The following is a 20886-nucleotide window of genomic DNA, read 5'->3' on the forward strand; positions in this document are numbered from 1 at the left end:
TCGCAGATACCATGATGATGGATCGGTCTGTGATTAATGAGAAGAATTAATCATAGCGTCGCTGTTCGATGTTGCGAGATTACCAACGCTGCCTTGCTTCTTGCGCATCTTCTAAACGATCGTTAGTTCTTCAAGGTTTTCAAATCTGTACCAACCGGTACAGCAGTCTCTTAGAGAATTTCCGGTTATTTGATTAGAAGAACGAGCTTCTGATTCTAATTATCGTTTCATATACCGTTTCGGAATCGCTTATAAAGAGAAAAGGAAAAAGAATTTATATCTTGATAGCTTGATACGACTCTGCCCTAAAAATTACATAAATTGTGTAACGCGTGTGTGTTACGAACGTTCTGTGCCTATAGTAACTCCCGAAAAAAATCGATGTACAGAATGCTCACTTATCGATATTCTTATCTTATCAATTTTATTCCTAACCGTCCTTATGCCACTCTGTCTAACTTGTTTGCATCATTTCGTTTTAGCACCGCTAAGTTGTAGCTTCAAAATTGTCGTGCTGCTCATGGTCAACTGATCCTTTTTCAACTCAACGTTCATATTCTCAATTGCCATTATTGTCATGGAACTGTGTATCATTCCGCGAAGCGTAATTTCGTAACCTAATCGTGTACAGTGCCTTTGTATCCGCGTCGTGGTAGTACCAATGTCGTATTCCGAACTTTTATTTTGAACAGAGCCACCTGATATCCTATTCAGGAATAGAGCTAGACACTATCCTTCGGTAATCATTGAGTTCCTCAATTAATCCTGCAGTGGTGAGACAATTTCACACAAAACATATACGAAGACAAATTTTCGAAGCATTGTACAAAAGTTTGTGCGTGAGTAATCTCGTCTCTTAATCTCATCTTTGTAACACTAGAGTGATAAAATCCGGTAAAAGAGAGAAACGCTGGTGGAGCGTGAACCTGTCGGCAATTTATTTCGTTTCGTTCTATTTAGTACGTTCTATCCGTCTTTCGCGAAATTTGATGTAGATATTTGATAAACGGAAAGGAATCGCGGCCAGATGATCGTTAAGGAGAGTTGTCGCGGTAGAAGTTCCTTTCGTAAATCACGACATCGGACGCACGTGATTCTCCGTCTTCCTTGATACTGTCCCGACGGAAGTTGCGGTGTCGTTCAAGCACGATTGTGAGGGACTAAGTTTTACGATTGAGTTGATATAAGGAGCGAAGTTATACGCCGCTAAGTCGCTCCATTTCCTCGAGGTAAGCCTCTTAATCGAGCGATCCGCGTCACTCGCGAGCAAGCTGTACTATATAAGTTTCAATTTCGTCGGCGATATGTCGATAAAGTCTGTTCGTTCCGATAGCGAGCTCGATTTCAATCGTTTCAAATCGATTGTTGCCTCTTGTCTTGTTTTATATACGTTTCGTTCGCCCTCAATCTGATTTTCATTTACATTTTTCACTATAAATTAATCCTTTCAAGTTCGTCTTCTTATTCCTCTTTCCTAAGGTATCATAAATTTCAAGGGAACAAGGGAAACAATGTTTTAGGAAACGGAGTAGGTGGTTGGAACACGATCCACCAGTACTTTGCTATGACCTCCGTGATCCGTCGAGCGTTTCGCTTTCCCACAAGTAAACCTGTTACAGTTACAGTTCCATATGGATATGATACACAACGGTACTACATTATTTCATTATTTCATTATTTACTCCTGTCCAGTCTGGAACAAGCCATGTTGGGCTATACAGTAGGACCTCTAATAACGCGAGACATACGTTCTGTGTTATACGAATTTCGCGTTATACAAATCCAAGAGCGAAAAAAACTATAACTAAATAAATATATAGCCTTTTTTTTAATACGATAAAATAACATGCGTTCCGTAATAGTAACTGTATCATAATACATACTGTAAACAACTCTAATTTACGAGTGTTTATTGTAAAACTGTGCCTCGTATCAATTCAAACACGTACATGTTTTCATACCAGAAACGAGTCATTTTTATAATTATATTGTCAATATCTATACCTCTCTATACGTAGAACAATCCGATAACGGATACCACCGATAACGCAACGGTTCCATGATACGACCAACGACTATTAATCGGTTTAAAAAATAATAGAATGTCTCTATTCATCCATAGTTCCCCCACCGAGCACAGTCGATGCCTTCTTCGGGACTAGCATAGACATAACAGCGTGCACATCGCATTTGACCACCACCAACTCTAGACCAGTCGGCTTACAACTGCTGACACAGTCGGTAGTTGCGCGATTCGTGGTATTTCTATAGTGGTTGCTGTTGCTCTTGCATTTTACAACTATCTTGTATTCTCGATATTTTGCACGTTTGATTGCGCGAAGTCTCCATTTGATTTCATTCGATCGTTCGGTTTTCTTTTGATTGTTTAGTTTGTCTTAAAACGAAGTTTATCGGTGCAAGTTAAAAAAAAACCGGATACAAGGATAAAATAAGAGGAAACCATCGATGATAGTCGAAGTTAGCGAATCACGATTGAAACATAGTAGGAGGAACGAAACATCGGATGTTCCTCGAGATGAGAACGCGAGGAACACACCGAAGGACGAGAGGACAACCGAGGCGAATACGCGAAATTTATGAGACTTTCAGAGAGTAAACTGCGAACTGCGGCGATTTCCGACAAATTCCTTCATCGAACACCTGTGTCCCACATTCGGATTCCATGTTGGACGCGTCGTGGCAATGGTGAACCATCGATCACACGCTTTATCATTCTTTTCATCGTCGATCCTTCGCCGGAAACGGACTCCTCCCTTTTTGAATTCGACGCGTTCCGATACAATCGCGTCTCGATGCACGAAATTTCTAAGAATCGCGAACGATTAAAAAAGATCGCGAGTGCAGTGTCTATGGTGAACTTTAAAATCTTACATAATGATTTTACGTAGTCATAGCTTTGGGCATAACGCACGAACCAACAGATTTTTAGCCAAACTTCGTTGCAATCCGGCGGAAAGATTTCGATTTCCATAGACTTGCCTCGATCACGCAATTGTTCAATTTTCGATTGATTTCGCTTGCGAGAAAACTCGTTTTCATTGGGAACCTCAAAATTTGTATAATCACGTAAGTTCGTAATTTTCACGACGTTCGAAGTAACAGAAATTTAGCCAAATTTCTTTTAGTAAACGAAAAAACAGAATGAGAACAGAGATACGTTTGATTTGACGCGTGTCCATTACAGAATTTTCGATCGACAAGAGAGAGGCAACGATTTTGGAAGGCATTTTCAATTAAACGAAATCTGATAATATCGCGGACTGTTTCTTTTGCTCTCTGTAGCGTTGTTATCTGTATCAGCCTGTTGCGTGTGTCAACGAAGAGCACGATAGAAGAAAAGATAGAAGGAGAAACGATAAGAACGATGCTTTGTTAATTTTCTTTATCGTTTATGTATTAGGCGTCGGATAATTTTTACGTATTCAATTAGCTTCATTATCGTAATCTACGCGCATAGTACTTCAAGTAATAAAGGAACATTGTATTTAACGTTTACGTTCCTTTAAATTGTTTGAAAGTATTGTAAGTCCAAAGAAAACGTTCATTTTCATACTAGATTACGTGACTCGCAGAAAAATCTACTTATAGCTTTAGCGCATAATCGATCTACTACCTTTGAATAATATATTATAAGTGATTTTTTTAGGTCGTGAATTATTCAAGAAGTTACGATAGCTGTAGCGTAACGAATTGCATATCAGATGTTCTTAATGGATTACTATCACAAACAATACATTTGCTCATCATTACGCTACCTCTACATGACTCATCAACTGTTCGTTAGAATACTTTGCACAGTGAATTAAGACTCGAGAGATCGAAATCTGTTGCTCTGAGCCTCCTCCTTGTCCGTTGTGTTTCATTTAAACTCTCTTCAAGATCAATTCAGCTGGTTATCTCGAACGTAACAAACGCATTTTTGACTGCGCGACAAAAAAAAAAAAAAAAAAAAAGAAAAAGAAAAAGAAAAAGAGAAAAGGAACTAGCTTAACGATAGGTCGGGATTTCCGTTAGTTAAACAATTACAATACCTCGATAGGAATCGGCAAGACACAGAAAAACAGATGAGAACGATCTCGTCAATGAAAATCACGCAACAATCTTTTTCAGCAACGAGACAGAATTCGAAACAAGACGAATAACCATAGATGACCGATATGAAATTATGGGTGATTGGAAAAAACAGCTTGATCGTCCTCACGATCTTCACAATCGCTCTGTACGTTCTGTCTTTCTGCTTCAACGGGAGCGACGACGATCTCTTCCGCTTCGGGGGAGTCTTTGACCAGGATCTACGATTCGCCAATACGACGAAGAAAATCCTATATTGGACCAAGATGTTCAGCAGCGAGACATTTTACATGGGCACAGGCTACATCGCCCGCGATTGCCCCGTGAACGATTGTTACGCGACTAACAACAGACATATGGTGAATCCGACAGACTTCGACGCTGTTTTGTTTCATGGGAACGATCTTAATCTGGAAGACTTGCCAAAGAACCGGAGTCCACGGCAGTGGTACGTTTTCGTGAATTTGGAAAGCCCGGCCAACAGGCCGATGACTAACTACTTTTACGAGGATTTCTTTAACATCACGATGACATACAGATTGGACAGCGATATCGTGTGGACTTATGCAGTCGTTAAGGATGCTCGTACCAACGTAAATGTAGCGCCTAGCAGAAATGTCAATTGGAGCGCCTTTTACGCTGGGTCAGGTAATGAAATCATGAAAAAAAGAAAATCTTGAATCTTCTAAAGATAGCCTCGTTTAAGCAATCCTTGGATATCGATTATCTGGTTGAGAAATTTTTCCGTTTTGTTCATCCTTCGCTATAATTACGACGATCAAACTTGATACCTGAATGTCGAACTGGTCTACTTCTACCTAATTCTTTTATATCCGATAATTCAGTAGTTAGAAGAAGTATTTGCTCGGATCGTGTCATACGAAAACACGTGTTCTTATTGTCGATAATAAACGAAGAAAAATTTATTTACACTCTAAAGGGCGTACTATTTTGAAAGGCTAAGATACTCTAACATAAATCATTTCTTGTTTAGTCGAAGAAACGACACTGTAATAAATCATATACATTCCTGTTTGGATCTGTTAGTACGTGAGATAATAAAAAACAAAGCAATAAATTTGTACATCAAATTTGGTTGTCCCGACTATAGAGAACGGCGCGCGAAAATCGTTTCACCCTCGGTAGTTGCTTCGTGGAGAACGCATCATCTTGTCCCGCGTGCTTCATAATCGTCGCTGTGCGTAATTAATCTCGGTTCCCCCTCGTTGCTTTTGCCCGGTACGACAAAGAACACGGCCATTTGCTGGCGTAACACGAGACACGGGTAGCTGTTCTTTCCTAGCCGCGCAGCCGCTTGAAACGTGCTGCAAAAACGTTTTGCGGCTACGAGTTTCTTCGTATGCGATCAGGGAACAGCCGGGGAAAACGTGTCTTGCGTGGCGAAAGCAAAAAATAGGATACAATTATAAAAGCTCTAACGAGGTCGTTGTAACTGGTTATCGAATGGAGAACGGATTACGCGTTGATGCGTGTAATTAAGTTGAAATTAAATTACGATCGTTAGCTTATCAACGTTGATGTTATGCGCGCCATAATCAGATACCATCGTTAGCGTGTAATTTTCCTCGGGGAATCCGTGTGTGCGCTGTGGCCAAAGGAAAGAGGAGGTTTAGTAAGTCGCTAGAGGCCGGAAAATAGCCGCAGATTGTAACAATTCTTTTGCGTAATAGCGTTGCGCAACGTACAAAGCCTGCACGGAATCTTACTAATTACAGTGTCGCCGATGACTTTATTAACTGTTACAAATTAGCTGTCCTTCGCGTTTGTTTATCTTTACGATTGGTTGCTCTTTTCAGCTATGTCATGTTCGTTTTCCTTCGATCGTTCCCCGTAATTTTCGATAATTGCACGTCACAAGAAAGAAAGATCATAAACGAATACGTATTTGTGGTTTCTTTGATTTTCTTCTTTTTCTTTCTTTCTTGTTTCTCTTGATCTTGTCCAACCGAGGCATTGCACGAGGCTGTATTTGTTTAATGTTTACTGTGATTCATGTTTATTCGAGAGATTCGCGATAAAAACATACAGCGCATTCTCAATCGGGTAAATCTAATCGTCACGATACGACGTAGATGTCGATCATGAACGCAGAATAAATTTATTTCACACGAACGAGCTTGGGCGGTCTTTAGAGCGAATAGAATGCCGGTTAAAGTCATCGATGGTGTCATCAAAGCAACGATCCGTTTGCACAGGTAACCGAACGATCGCCTACGATGTGGACGCGTCGTTGTCGAAGACGATTCGAGGCAAGACGAAGCCGATAATCTGGTTCGTGAGCAACTGCATGGCAAAAAGCGGCCGGGAAGAGTACGTGAACGAACTGTCCAAGCACATACCGGTCGACGTTTATGGAAAATGCGGCAACATGTTTTGTCCCCGTAACGAGGATTGCTTCGCACGAGTCGTGGAACCTGGCTATTTTTTTTACCTGTCATTCGAGAATTCGTTGTGCGACGATTACGTAACCGAGAAGCTGTACAATAGCCTCAGGTAAAACAATGGCCGCGGGACGATCTCGACTATAAAATTGTCAGTCGCAGCTCGTACCTGCCGTGTGCCCGCTGACCGATTTCAAATCGGCTGACGGACTCGTGTTTCGAACGACGAATCCGTATAAAATTGTTTCGACACGTGACCATGCTCTGCGAGCGATCGCCATCCTCTCCCTCCTCGACAGGCTTGCCCCGTCTTCTACCTTTTTTCGTTTCCCCACGTTTTGTTCTCTACGATGCTTTCTATTTTTTTTTTCTCTTTCGTTGTCTCTTTTTTGTATACCTGCACCTGTGGCGAGCGCTATACGAATAGATTAGAAGGGGAGCGCAGACTTGAGCGACTGAAACGATATTAATCGAACCGTTCAGAAACCACATTGAATCTAAATCGAAAAGTAGAGGCAGATGGTCAATTACTGATTTCTTCTTTACCTTAGTATTCGATATCGTTCGTTTCTTGAGAAGCGAATACTGGAACGCGAATAAACGAGGGGCATTTGGAAGCGTAGATATTCAGAGCGCATGTAACGTGTAGAAACATATATATATATATGGAATATTTAATGAGAGGAGGGAATCTGTGTTTAAATTTAATTTCTTTAAATACGTTCGTAAAGATTGAGAAAAAATTGAGAAGCTTACAAAAAGTGGAATTGACCATTTTGGTTCTTGAGTGGTTCTGACATAAATAGCGCATAAATTTCACGTGTACTTTCAACCTTGCTATCACACGTTGACATTTCATATTATCGCGCCTGTTTAATTGTATATATTTGATATTAATATCGCGTTTAATTACTCCTTACATGCTCGTTGTTTGAGACAACAATAGGCGGAGGTATAAAAGGTGTCACGGCTAAAGGAAACCTAACAAAGAGCATTGTTTCCGTTCTGTTTCCAGATACAACGTGGTTCCCATCGTTTATGGTGGCGCCAATTACAGCCGCTATGCTCCACCACGATCTTACATAGACGTGTTCGACTTTGACACGCCAAAGAGTTTGGCCGAATATCTAAAGGAGCTAATCAAAAATCCGCGAAAATACAGCGAGTACTTTGCTTGGAAAACGTATTACAAGATCGAGGATGGTGTTCAACAAGGTGTATGCAATCTTTGCGAGTTTCTTCATAAGCAGAAACAGCCACGAACGCAAACCTTTTTGTCTGATTGGTTCAGCCGATCGAAATGTCACCTCCAGGAATTTTTACGTGATCGCAGTTACCTTACAGGGTCTATTTTCAAAGACTGATTTAGCGCACATTTCTCACATATCACCGTGCAAATTTAACTTATCGTAAAATACGTTTAGTTTACGACTGTCGAATTTATTTAAGCATTAAGATTTTATCAGGGTTATACACATTATATACAGACTCGCAAAAGCGATTTTAACGCTTGCCATGGAGAACTTTAATGTCCACAGACATATATATTTTTATTGGTTTCCTTATCAACGTCCCACTTCTATACACATCTTAAATACGATATAGAAAAACCATATTACATGTCTCATATTAAACATTTTCAATTATTTCTCTAATGAGACACGACTATCGCGATTACATCGAAACTACACTTACGTTTATTGAAAATACACATTTACAATTAGTAAAAGATCAGTACACGGCGTGAATAGTCGTCTAAAACGTGTAGTTAGTGGTAAAGAGATGATTTCTGTAAATGTCGTGTCTTACTAGTATAACGAACAATTTAACATTTCTGCGATATTTGAAAAGTGTATGCGACTACAATAAATATCTTGTAATTTTTATACACATTGCGGGATTTGTTGCAAACTTTACCAGCATATCATGATAGTCGAACCACGCAACACCGCTAACGAAATTTTCTAATGTTTCGCGTAATACGATATATTCGTGAAAGATGTGTGAACGCGTTCGAGTACTTTCGAAAACTTGTACAAATGGAACGAATTGTTAGATTTGTATTATAATTAGCGCAGTGTGAATGATATCGAAATACGTAAAATATCGATGAACGGTTTATGCCATCAGAGCGAAATTCGTAAAAAATTGGAATCTCGACTTTCGATTAATTAAAACGAAATCGATAAACGACAAGACACGGATCCGGTTCTGTGTTAGATACGCGTTAGTCGTGTAAATGAATCCGAACCAATCTATTTCAAACGCAGTTATCTATCTGCGTCATTCAGCATTATTCGTAATGTAGCATAATTAGAATGTTTCATTCGTAATTTAAAGAATTAACGCGAAGCTCGAATCTACCGTTATATTACTTGCCATAAATATTCGCCGATCGAATCGGTATACAAGTGCTCCGAAGATCGATGATTTTCATAATTTATTTCGCTGCACTGGTCTACCTTCGATTCCGAGTTCACTGAAGTGGCAATTAAACGATTGAACGTTTTGCCGTTTTTAAATGAAGAGTTTATTATTTTTCAAACATTCGTTAACTTGCGAAACCGACAGCGAGAAAAATTGTAATTAATTAATTTGAAATTTATAACCATCTATGAGCATTCTCAAGCTGGAAACGATGTATTTTCAAGTGATTCGTAAAAACGATGTACCGTTCGATTCGCGGTGTTCGTTTAGAATCACTTATCAGGCGACGAACTATTTTTAGCAAACCATTCATACAACACCTATAAGATAAAGCCTGATTTTAACGAACAATAAAACCGTTCGTATTACGTCATGAAAAATCGACAATGTCATTTTAAAATTCAATGCACCAGTTTCGCTTCATCGTTTTTACAACGAGCAATATTCGATCAATTTTCTCTTACGCAACATTTGTCCGACATTGTTTAACATTTAACGTTCGAAGAATTCTACGATCGTGTCGCGATTCGAGAGAATATCGATATTAATTACACCTGTCGTATTATTAATATTTATTAAAAATACTAGTAGTATTATTTGTATTATATTTATACAATATTCTGTCCTCTAATTTATTCAGATTCTTGAGTACGCGTGACACGTTCAAAGCAACTATCCGACTGAGTTTGTCATTTCTAGGTCATGAGTCGAGTAAGGCCCAGTGTTCGCCCACGACGCGTAGTTTATGTATAAGTCGACGATAAGTTCACGACAGTGTTCGCGCTACAAAGCGTACAAGCTTCGTCTCGTCGTTAAAATGTCGAACGATGAGGAAAACGCGTTCATCCTATATCGCTACATTCGTTCGTACTTGCAACGTACGCCTCGCTACTGACAATGTTAACGCCAGTCGTCACGACGAAAACGCGCAGCGACGAAAACGGCTCATTACTGTTTCGTGGACAGTTGCATATTACCGTGGGCATCTGTGCATCTGTAGCATTACTTTATCTATCGTTAACATCGACGCGTCTAATACGCGCCTGTAAAAAGCTTCGCGGACAGAGGACCTACCTGTACATTATTTTGTGTATGTTATTACCTGTTTGTACGGAAACAAAGGACTGGTCATCGAGAAATGAAATACTTTCGTAGATTCGTTCGTACGATCCACGACGACCGATGGACCTCGTAAAAGCATTCTCGCGTCCATTATCAAGAAAACGAGACAATGGCTCGTTCGAGCGAAGAGAAACGCGGATAAGACTTCTCCGTTTTGTCGTATCTTGTCTGTACGTTTTAATTGAAGCTCGCGCTATTTCCTGGAAAGTTTCAGTCGCCAAAGTCGCCAATGTCGCGTGTCTTCGCTACACTGCCTCGTAAACAACGTCTGTCTTCGAGATTCTCGGTACTGGTAACGGTATTCTTTCACAATTTCTTCGACGACGGTCTTGCAGAAATTTCAGACCGTTGGGTTGGTCGGTCTGAAAAGATTTGTAAGACGACGTTCGAATCGCCGAACGAAGAAGTTCGCGCGAATGGATGCGAAACACTTTGACGAAACGATTTGAATCGCGTCGAAATTGTCGTTAGCTCGATTCATGGATTCTTTGTAAACAAGTACAGTCCGTTGATTAATTATGAGTTGGCTGAAGATTCGTTTTGAATATACTGTTGAAAGTACCGTTGAAATTGCAACGTTTTTCACGGTATCCTTTGGAAAAATCGTTCGTAAAGCCGCAGTTTGAAAAGCAGAAACATTTGATCCTCTCTACGTTCCTCTATCGCGTTAATTTCGGCCTGATAATTTATTTCGTAATAACATTAATTACGATGTTTGAAATTCTACGCGAACACGAAACAGCTTGCTAGAATTTTATATCATAACGCCTGTCGGCTATTCAAGTGTAAATTTCTGTCAGCGATGTATAAATTTAATCGAGTATTCGTATAATTTACATATCATTGACCGACTATTGTAAGAAAATAAAGGGGTCTCCGATCTTATGTATGTCTTTCCTGTAACGCCAAAGGTGATTCTACTTTTGTAAGCAAAATAGTAGAATAAAGAATATATTATCGACGAACAACGTGTTAGACGATGAATATCGTGAACGATATTTTTCACGATCGTGATAGAAAATACACGAGCTTGATAGACTTGGATGCCACGTTCTCTCACGGAATGGAACTCGATGCTTGGGACCAGTGAACGTGAAGAAGCGCATGCCTGTGGTACTTTTTTGTGGAACTGGAAAACTCGTACAATAGACCATTGGTTAACCACTTTTACGAAAGCTATTTCAACGTCACTGTGACGTACAACTTTTTATTGTGACATCGCGTGGTTTTGTAGTGCCGTTAGGGACAAAAATGGCCAACGAAATTGTCGTCTCCTCTTTTCGTTTCACCGGTTCAACTTCTTTTATCAATCATCCGAGTAATGATTTAATGTTTCGTGTATTTTCTTCCTGTTACCTTATATCATTTCAATGGACAGATATGTCATTAGCGTAGATCTCATGTTAAACGATTACAGAGATTCAGGATTGTGAAATACACGTTAGTCAGCGTTGGCGAGCTCATCGATTATTCGAAAATATTCCGTTCTTTCGAAATGTAAAGATTCTTTTTGCGTTCTATAGTGTGCCTGTTAAATATATATCGTTTATGCCATTGAAATAGACGTTTATAATACAAAACTTTCCAATATTTCAAATTTATCACAATCACCTTAGAGTAATCTGAAGATTTAAACATCTCGGTTTTGAAATTCTTAATATTCCGAAACTGTGAGTTTGAGCATTTTTAGACTTGCAGGTGCCATCAGCCAGCATTGGTCGTGTTTGTAACCCATTTGTGAGTTATTAGGAGAAAGCGAATTCGTATTTCCAGATAGCACGGACGACGTGTTACTTGAACGTGAACAAGACTAGCAACGAGAAGAATGCGAGGAGCAGCGTCGGTCGGAGTACAATGCTAAACTGCCTAGACGGATAGACGTCTTTGCGGTAAGTGCGGTAATTATAACTGTTCTTGCGGCAACCAGTGTTTCTCTAAGATCGCGAAGAATGTCTACTTTTTCTGTTTCTCGTTCTAGAACGCTCTAACCGATAACTTTGCTGCTGGGCAAATTTTCCAACGATTATAACGCGAAACGATTGTTTTGTTGTAACTAAAATACTCGACGTTCTTGTTCGTTTATCGAATAGATATAGTTCGGCATACTATTTGCGGATACAGCATGTTGTCACGACTTACAACATCTTCGCTTTGCCATTGTCTTTGATAAGTTTCTAGAACGTTAACGTATCCAAGCATTTGCATAAATATTTTACATAATTGGTAAAAAAAATACTTCGACTGAAAGAAATATGTCTAAACGGAGTATGCTATCTGTGTACATCTCATTAAGAAGTACAAAGGGTTCGTAAGTATTGTATAATACTGTATTGTACAATACCTGTTTCGTAACGCAGGTGGTACGATGTAGGAAAAGGTGTCGCTTGCAAAATTGTATGACACTCGGAAATACCCACATCATCGTACATTAAACAATCGAAACTGACAATCGTTACTAGCAGTTAATTATACGCTGTGAATCTCGTTTATTAAAAGTGAATGACTCTTTTCGGTGTCAAATTTGTTTGACAATGTTGGTATTGTCCTCAAGGTTAACCGACACGCGATAACAACTTCCGTTCGATGGCGATTGAAAACCGCGAAGCAGCTGTTATGTCGGATTTGCTAACAGCCAAGAGTGCCGCGTGCATTCTATTCAAAGGAATCACTCGATGGGAGTGTTTCCAACGTCGGCACAATGCGATGCAATAACATCGCTGGATAATCGAAAAATTACATGGGGCGTAAACGTACGTCCTCCACGCGAAACGAACTGACGTAACTGCCTTCCATTTTTCCGTTTTTTTTTTTTACCAGTCGATTAGCCGTCGTTGTGTTCGTTAATTAAAAACAAAAAAAAAAAAAAAAGGGAGGAGAATCGTTACGAAATCGTATCCATAAATTGAAACGATGGTTGCGTGAGACAGATTTGAATTCTGTTGAAAATTACGATTGACCCATGAAACTTATTCGGTTTCGCGTGTGTCTGAAAGCAACGCGCAATCAGCGCGGATGAGTAGCTGGATATCTTCTATTTTGTCGTCGTGACTCGTGGCTGATCGTGTGATTCATTCATTATATGAATTCTTCAAGGTAACGAACTACGTTTCATACCTTTTGCAAACCGTAAATCGGATGGCTATATCAGTGGAGACGAGTCACGAATCGGATCTGTGTATTCAGCTGTATTGGAATCCATTGTACTCGTTATAGCACTGGCATACTAATTAATTAGGTGTATATAGTCTGGAAGTAACATTAGATACTCTGGAAGTAAAATATATAAAATCTGATAAAGAAAGATGTGTTTTCTTGGGAAATAAGGATATAGAAAAATGCTTTCTGTAGCCACTGCATGTGTTGAATCGTTAACTTTTTAATTCGTAACTTTTTAATGTCTGGAGGACAAGGAAAGGCAGTGTTTACGTTGTCTTTACTTTTCGTACGATAAATTAACAAAGTTAAAGTTAAAGTACCTGCTGAAGTTTGCCGCTATAAATAGGTTAATGCTCTTTTGCAGAAAACGTCTAGTTTGATCGACTAATGTTATAAATAATATATCGTGCCATTCGAAAATCTCGGTTAGCTCGATCTCTCAAAAAGTGTAAGGTATTGAAACGAAATAAAATGTTCTCGCCTGACGAGGTTTCTTAAATAAAATAAATAAATAAAATTTAAATGTTAAATAAAATTTCACTTCAAACATTCCTTTATAGAGTCAATGGATAACGAGTTATTTAAAGTGGTAATTTTTACTGGCTCATCCTGTATATCGGCATATAAAATTTCTCCATATAGAATTTATGGAAGAAGCAGAAAACGGGGAAAAAAGTCACGGTCGTTTGACATCGTGACAGTATAATCTTCAACGTTTCGAATCGACAAATTGACATAGAAACAAAATAAAAAGATAACAAGTTTCGGGACGTTCTAAACTGTTAAATTTGTTTGACAAGCCGCTGGTGGACGGCAACCTTTTGAGACCAGAAAATCCAGTATATAAATTTTCTCTCTGTTGTTTTTTAGAGTTTCGCGTGTCATGGATTGGCCAGCTTTGACGCGGAATATTAACAGCGAGAGCGTTTGTAACAAAAACCGGCCGAAGTATCGCGAAACTAAGTCACTTCGTTTTCCATCGCGATAAATTCGCCAGCTCTGTTTAAATCTTTTTCCCTTAATAGATTTTCGCGCTGACGCATTTACAATCAGGTTTCTTTAAGCTTTCAACGAATAAACACACTTTTTCCCCATTGAATCGTACTGTCGGAAATTTCGAAATTTTCGTCGTTTAAACTTTACTGTAGATCATCGTTCTTACGGGATCCGATACGTTCGAAGAATCCCTTTTCTCGCGATCGTTATTTGTTGCACGATTCCTCGGACTAACTTTTTCCATGCAGAGACGCGACGGAATTGCCCCTCGATTATTGTCATCGTAACAAAAGCGTAGTTGCTCCGGGGCGAAACACAAAAAACGCTGGCGAAAGAAATAACGAGGTCCGCGTGCGCTCTCTTCCTCCGACTTTCTTTCCGCCCCGAACGAAGGAAGCATCCCCCGTACCACGGTCTGAACACGTTCGATTAAGTTTCGCTTGCAGGTAGTTGCGTCAACAAACTCGAACGGTTAGACCCTGTTAATACCAGAGGCAACGGATTGTTCACGGATGAAACATCGCGCAATTTGACCAAGTACATTCGGAAATGTAGCGTGCAAAGTAAGAAGCACGTAGACGCGAGCCACGAAGACGAAGCTGTCACGATTATTCTTTGTCTGGTATTCCTGACAGCCTGTGGATGATACCAGGGACATGGAGCAGGAGACAGAGCGAACAAATTTTCACGAGCCAAGTTCTCACGAAGTAAGACGAACTTACGTTTCGAGGCTCTGGAAACTTAAGGTTGAAACTTAAGGTTCCAAAATACGTTGATTAATATGCACGCTTAAATCTTCAAATTGGATTAATCCGTCGGAATTATTTTTCTCATTGGTACAGCCCTCTTTCTTGCTGAATCTAACTTTGCGAGATGTCCGGTCCCCCGCGTCGAACTAACTTCGATTCTTATCCCGTCACCGCGGAAACTTCCGGTCCGACCGGGGAGAGCATCGTCATCGAACTTGCCCTTTCCGAATAAAGAACAGGAAGAGTCCCTGCGGAGTAATCTGTCAGACGCAGAACGCGCGTTAAGAACCGCAAACAGCCCCGTCGTGGAATATCGATCGAAAATCGATCGAACTTCTCGCGTCTCGCCATCTTCATCGCTGACAAACTGCGTGGATCTCGTTCGATGCGCGATCGAGTCACGATAAACCGGACGAGAATGCCGATAGATGGTGAAAACAGATAGTCACGGATGAATTCGAGCGTCCCGAGGGCGGACATTAGTCGGTTTGACACTGTAAAAGTACTCGGGAATCGACTTGATGGTTCTCGCGCCGCCATTTCGTTCGTTTCCAACGAACCGGAAGTTGCTCGATAAAGTTCTCGTCGTAAAGTCGAGCGTGGCGACCCCCGGCGAAATTTTCGGCAGATGAAACGGTAACTGCGAGTATAAGATCGGATTGCTCCCAACTTTCTTCGATTTCGCTGGTTAAGGAGGTTCTACGGTGCAAGTCAGTTTTATTCGCTCGCCGCTTTGCAAAGAGTCGCTGTTTCACTTGGGATAGCTGACAGGGTTTGATAGCGAGGGAATATCGAAGTGAACAGGTTTTTGGGTTAAATGGCCGATCGATGAATGCAAAAGTTCAGCAGGTTTGCAATTGGATCGTTCGAGATTCAGTTAAAATTCGACGAAACCTTCAAAATTGTATCGTTTGAAATCTAACGATCGTCTGGATCAGCGTAATCCAGCTAGTATTACTAATATCTCCAAGTTTTACACCTGATAAATTACAAGTGTCGTAAATTGTTTAATGGTAACAATAAAAGAAAGTTCTAAAAGAATAAATTTTACGAGTCAGTGGACTGCGGCTATTTAATTCAAAATTGTAAAATTACGAAAGCCGTTGATACAACAGCAGTCTATCACCTACAACTTGCAGTTTGTCAATTTGCTGGTATTACTTCGTTGATTAATTATCCCGTACGAAGAGCTTTTTTACGATGTATGAGCAGAATCGTTGAGTCGTGAAGAGAAGCGAAGGTAGAAGGAGAAGGATGATAGTAATCGCGTTGTTTCTACCACGACGGGTTTGGCTAAATATTTAAACAGCGGAAGAGCGTCGACACGATCAAATAAGTAATCGCGCAGGCATCGAACTGTACAAATCGCACACAGCCATTGTGTTTGATCATTATAAAATAAACGGATCGGTGTTTCAAAGTTGCTCGTTGATGGATCGTTCGCAAACTCCCTTGTTATTCAGCGAAACTACAAACTATCACTTAGTCGACTTCCTGTACGTATTGTACACACGTGCGCTACCGACCAAGCTTCGACGTTGCGTTATAATATCGTAAATTAACAAACGCGACATTAATTATTGCGATTTAGAGTGCACGGAACCGTCGATCCGGTATCGGAAATCCGGCAAATATTATTTGACACGCGTCCCATCGCACTTTGGCGTCGCTTATTACGATAAAGGGAGTGAAAAATCGTGGGAAATGGGCTGTAGAATGAAAGAGTGGGAAGGAACGTTGAAAATCTGACAGCAGAAAAATTCGAGAGTCTTTATACTTCGCGTCGTTCGATTTTCAATGTTGTACGTGGCTATATGCCTACGTGTATATCCACTGTGCTGTTAAAAAAAAAAAAAAAAAGAAAAAACAAAGGAAGAAAGAAAAAAGAAACGAAAATATAGAGAGCACTTCGCTGATGGAAAAAACTATTTCTATTTTTATTCTATTTCGATACGTTGATTTACGAATAGCGTTGTAATATTGTTCGAGGTAAACAAAATTGTTCCATGTGTTGGCGTCACGCGACAGGAAAAAAATTGGAACGATAATGTATCCGATTTCGTGGTACGGTATTCGAGCTGGATAACGCGTTCGATTATTATCGAATCACCATTATGAAATTACCGATTGGTACTAAACGGCGGAGGAAGGAGAACGATAAGGGTTGCCTCGGGAGGGAAAATATCGATTAGAAGCGATCGCTCGTGACCGAATTCTGGAGCAGAAGGAAATACGTTTACCCGAGGTGAACGCGGTAATTACTGAAAAATTCAAAGTGCAATCAATCGATTGGTAGATAGGTTCATTCGTTTAACCTGACTTTCGACGCTGTTCGAGGAAATGGAAGATTCCCGATATGCTTTCGACTCATTACGCGTTTCCTTATTAATTACGATGCTTTCTTATAAAGTCGTTAAAATTTCAGATACAACGAGGACATCGATAACTCTGTAATATTTACCTTACAATGAGGCATCCTCTTCGATACCCACGCCAAGCGATCGTGTTTCAAGACCTAAGACTTATTGTTAGATCGTGATGGATCTTCGACGCGGTGACTCCGAAGAAAAAGTCAATCCCTTTCATTTCGTCAATATAAAACTGTCAATATTTGATTCAAACGTCAGTATGAAAAGTTCTTTCCAGAATCTTATAGACTTCGATCTACATAATTGCATTTTATACGGTGATCCTCGAACCTATTTTACCAACGTGTTCGAAATGTTGTCAATAATATAATATAATCACGTCTTATTAAAACACCAATAAAATCTTTCAATGTTTCATATAACGCACACATTATGTACATAAAAGTTTTTCTATGGTGTGTTCAAATACTTTCACGAGTCGTTGATAGAAAGTGCGCGATATCATAGCCATAATGCAATTTGATTGTTTCAATAGGACGTTTGTCTGTAGCCGCGTATAACCGTAGAATTGTCGTAGAACGCCGATTGAGAACCGCTTTGTTAATGAGTCATCGATACTCTATCACGCCTCTAGACACCCACCTAATGGCGATGACTCATGGGCGACTTGTTGGCAAGAGGCTCTCCAAGCGGCTTCCAAAACGTAAGCTGAAACATCGCCTCTCGTCGCGGCCAAACAGACGCTTTCGAATCGGTTGTTCCGCGTCGCGTGGTTTCACCCGGCAGGTTAAGAGCATCAGCGATAAATACAAGGGATAGGACTGTAAAATATAGCCTGTAAAAGCAGCGGCTCTAATCACGACGAATGGATGTAAAAAAAAAAAAAAAAAAGAGAGAGATTACCGACCTCTCAGACCTACTTGAGCCCTCCTGAGCGAAGCTCAAATCACCCCCATTATATCCACATGCTCTGCTCGCTTCTAAACCTACTTTTTTCCGCGAAATCGTTCGGACTTATTCTCTCGATTCTCCCTTGCTCGTCGTACTTCTAATCCAATTTTGCAGATATCCCTTGTTAGATTCTAGGTCTTCGTTTCCTGATGTTATTCGAGTGGTGCTACAGTAAAAGAATTTTCTCAGATTAAGTCACGATGGATAATAATTAATCCATTGGTATTTACAATCGTCTGACAAACAGTCTGAGATTTAGCAACTGTTCCTTATTAATTTCTACATAAGCTTCTCAGAAGTCTCGAATCGATTAACCCCAGCGTTCAGTAATTTCTTATCATATAAGCGCATTAATATTCAAGTCTCGGGAAACGGATGACCTACTTGCACGAGTTCGTTCGTTGCAAGAAGTCGACGTGTAAATAATGGAAAATTGTAAAGTAAATTTTTAAAAAATTGATACACCTTCCCTTCCTGCTTCCAGTATTTGTCAGCAAGAAAGAAACGAATGCTGTTGAAATATAGTAATTTTTGCTGAGAGAAGTAGTAGTACGTATAAAGTAGGAACGTTCAATGTGAAGGTATTATAGTCTATCGGTTGGTTTATGCTTCCCCGATCGTTAAATTTGAAATTGAAAAATTGAAACGTTCAGGTGTGAAATCTCAAATTTGAAATTTATACATTTAACGTTTCGAATTGAAAACGAATTAAAATTATCCAGAATTAAGTTTGGCAAGCCGAAATTCGGAATCCGAAAGACCGCGTCAAACTACTTACCTCCGTTTCAATATCAACTAACCGGCAATAGAAGCGCAATCATGCAATTACAGTTTGCTCACCGAGTATTAATAACAAGGACTGAAAGCACGGAAAGCACAATTCTCCAACGTATCATTTTCACCCCGTCTGATTATTAAGACGCCGTTATCGCTTCAAGCCGAGACTTCCCCTAGATTTATCATTGTTCGGCTATATCGTGCGAAGTGGCAGTAAAGCTCGAGATCAGCAAAGGGTATCGTATCGCCTACGGGCTTCTCCTCTTCTTTAATACCGTTTAACGCGCCACCTTTCTACCCCTTGTCTCCTGGACTGGGCAGTTCGAACGTTCGCGGCATAAAATCGAGCAGCGTTAATTAGCGAAATAAACTGGCCGTCGAACGTCGTTAATCGACACGGTCATACGCGCTAAATAAGAGACCCGAATAGGTGGCTACGATATTCGATTTGGGAAGAAGGATCGATGAAATCCAAGCGTCGAGCTGCAGCTTCCCCGTTTTCTGTCGGCCGTGTGCAACAGCCGGTTAATGGAATTGATTGGAGCCGCACGCAAGAGAGGATATCTCTGGCAATTAATCAAATTATTAAGCCGCGTGCGGTGCGTCGATCCGCGTGTTGTTCCGTAAATATCAGCGCGACGATGGAGGCGTGAACCGCCGATAAAGAGAACGAAATACCAGCCGATCGGGTCGCCATCAATTTCTCGTTCAACTTTTCCTTTTTCAATTACAGCAAGATACAGTATTCCGAGCAAAAATCGACGCTTTTTATTCCAATTTCGTTTTGTTGACAAACGACGACTCTTTCAATTAGCGATGTTTTGACACGTTTTAAATTATGTATTTTTATCTTTATTATTCCATTTGACGCCTAACTAGGAGCCGTGTTTATTTGAATTTTGTACATCGTTGTTTAACACGACGATTACCACGGTGACCGTGGCAGGTCATCCGCGTTGCTAAATTCTTCAGAACGATTAAAATATGACGAATCTAAAATATCTCCGACAAGGCGAATGACCTAGATAACACTGCCAAAGTAAAATTGCGCAAATACAGTGTAATATCTCGCAAAAGTTAACCGTTACGATGTAAAAATATAGCATAAGATTCGCGCGGTAGTCAACGCGTTGATCCATATGCATAATAAATAATTCGAAATCACCGCCCAATTTCTGAGCTTTCAAAATTGTCAAGACAACCTAATAACTCTGCCGTAGTACCGACGTAGTATATCTTTTACTGTCATAATCTGACCGTAAAACTAAAGTCCCGTATACGCTCTCCTAGACACGTACGAAAGAAACACGACGGCGAGAAACCAGTTCGAACGAATCCACTGGAAATTTTATAACCACGCGTGTCTCTCGGTGTGTTACTACGGGGAAGAATAGATATTTATAACGCGGCACGCGTCCGTGAGGTGATCCGAGATTTCGGCAGATGCCGCGAATATGCGATCAGGCACGGTTCCAGCAATGATTTTCTTCGTCCGTTTCGCGCCGGGAAAGTGAATCGAAGTGTCGAATAATGGGCTGAAAGGGATCGTGGAACAGGGACGAGAGATTGGGCGGTGTGGGTGGTAGACGAGAGGGGGTGGACGCGACGTCGTGAGAAGAGTGACAGTAAGCTGTTCTTGGAACGTCTGCTCGCGCGTTCGCGAAATTGCCACTAGCAGAAGCTTTCGAAGTAGCAGAACCGTCTGCATCGGAACGAGATGGAGCGCATTGGGCGCCGGTTGCATCTGCAACAGATAGAAGACACTTTAGTCGATACGTTGCGCCAAGTCGTTGACGTTTCTCGGATCGATCCGTGCCGACGATAATTCTTCGGGACGCGTCGACG

At 40.5% G+C, this 20886-nt stretch overlaps 2 protein-coding genes across 7 annotated transcripts in view; one reads left to right on the forward strand and one right to left on the reverse strand.

Annotated features, from left to right (window-relative positions):
* LOC117241051 (lachesin-like) overlaps positions 1-20886 on the reverse strand; it is a 283131-nt gene that overhangs the window by 90012 nt on the left and 172233 nt on the right. The window lies entirely within an intron of this gene.
* LOC117241070 (alpha-(1,3)-fucosyltransferase C-like) lies at positions 2125-11008 on the forward strand. Of its 4 annotated transcripts, none has more exons than XM_033507056.1 (4): positions 2125-3087; positions 4132-4740; positions 6309-6606; positions 7510-11008. In XM_033507056.1, exons 2-4 carry the CDS (start codon positions 4170-4172, stop codon positions 7856-7858), a joined length of 1218 nt encoding a protein of 405 aa, XP_033362947.1. In that variant the 5' UTR covers positions 2125-3087; positions 4132-4169; the 3' UTR covers positions 7859-11008. The 4 variants fall into 4 exon arrangements, with proteins under 4 accessions (XP_033362947.1, XP_033362957.1, XP_033362963.1 ...); XM_033507066.1 differs by having other exon boundaries at positions 2125-2706; positions 3806-4740; XM_033507072.1 differs by having other exon boundaries at positions 2125-2706.

This window comes from Bombus vosnesenskii, unplaced genomic scaffold, assembly GCF_011952255.1.
Source record: "Bombus vosnesenskii isolate JDL3184/JDL3185 unplaced genomic scaffold, Bvos_JDL3184-5_v1.1 scf7180000013264, whole genome shotgun sequence".
NCBI lineage: Eukaryota > Metazoa > Arthropoda > Insecta > Hymenoptera > Apidae > Bombus > Bombus vosnesenskii.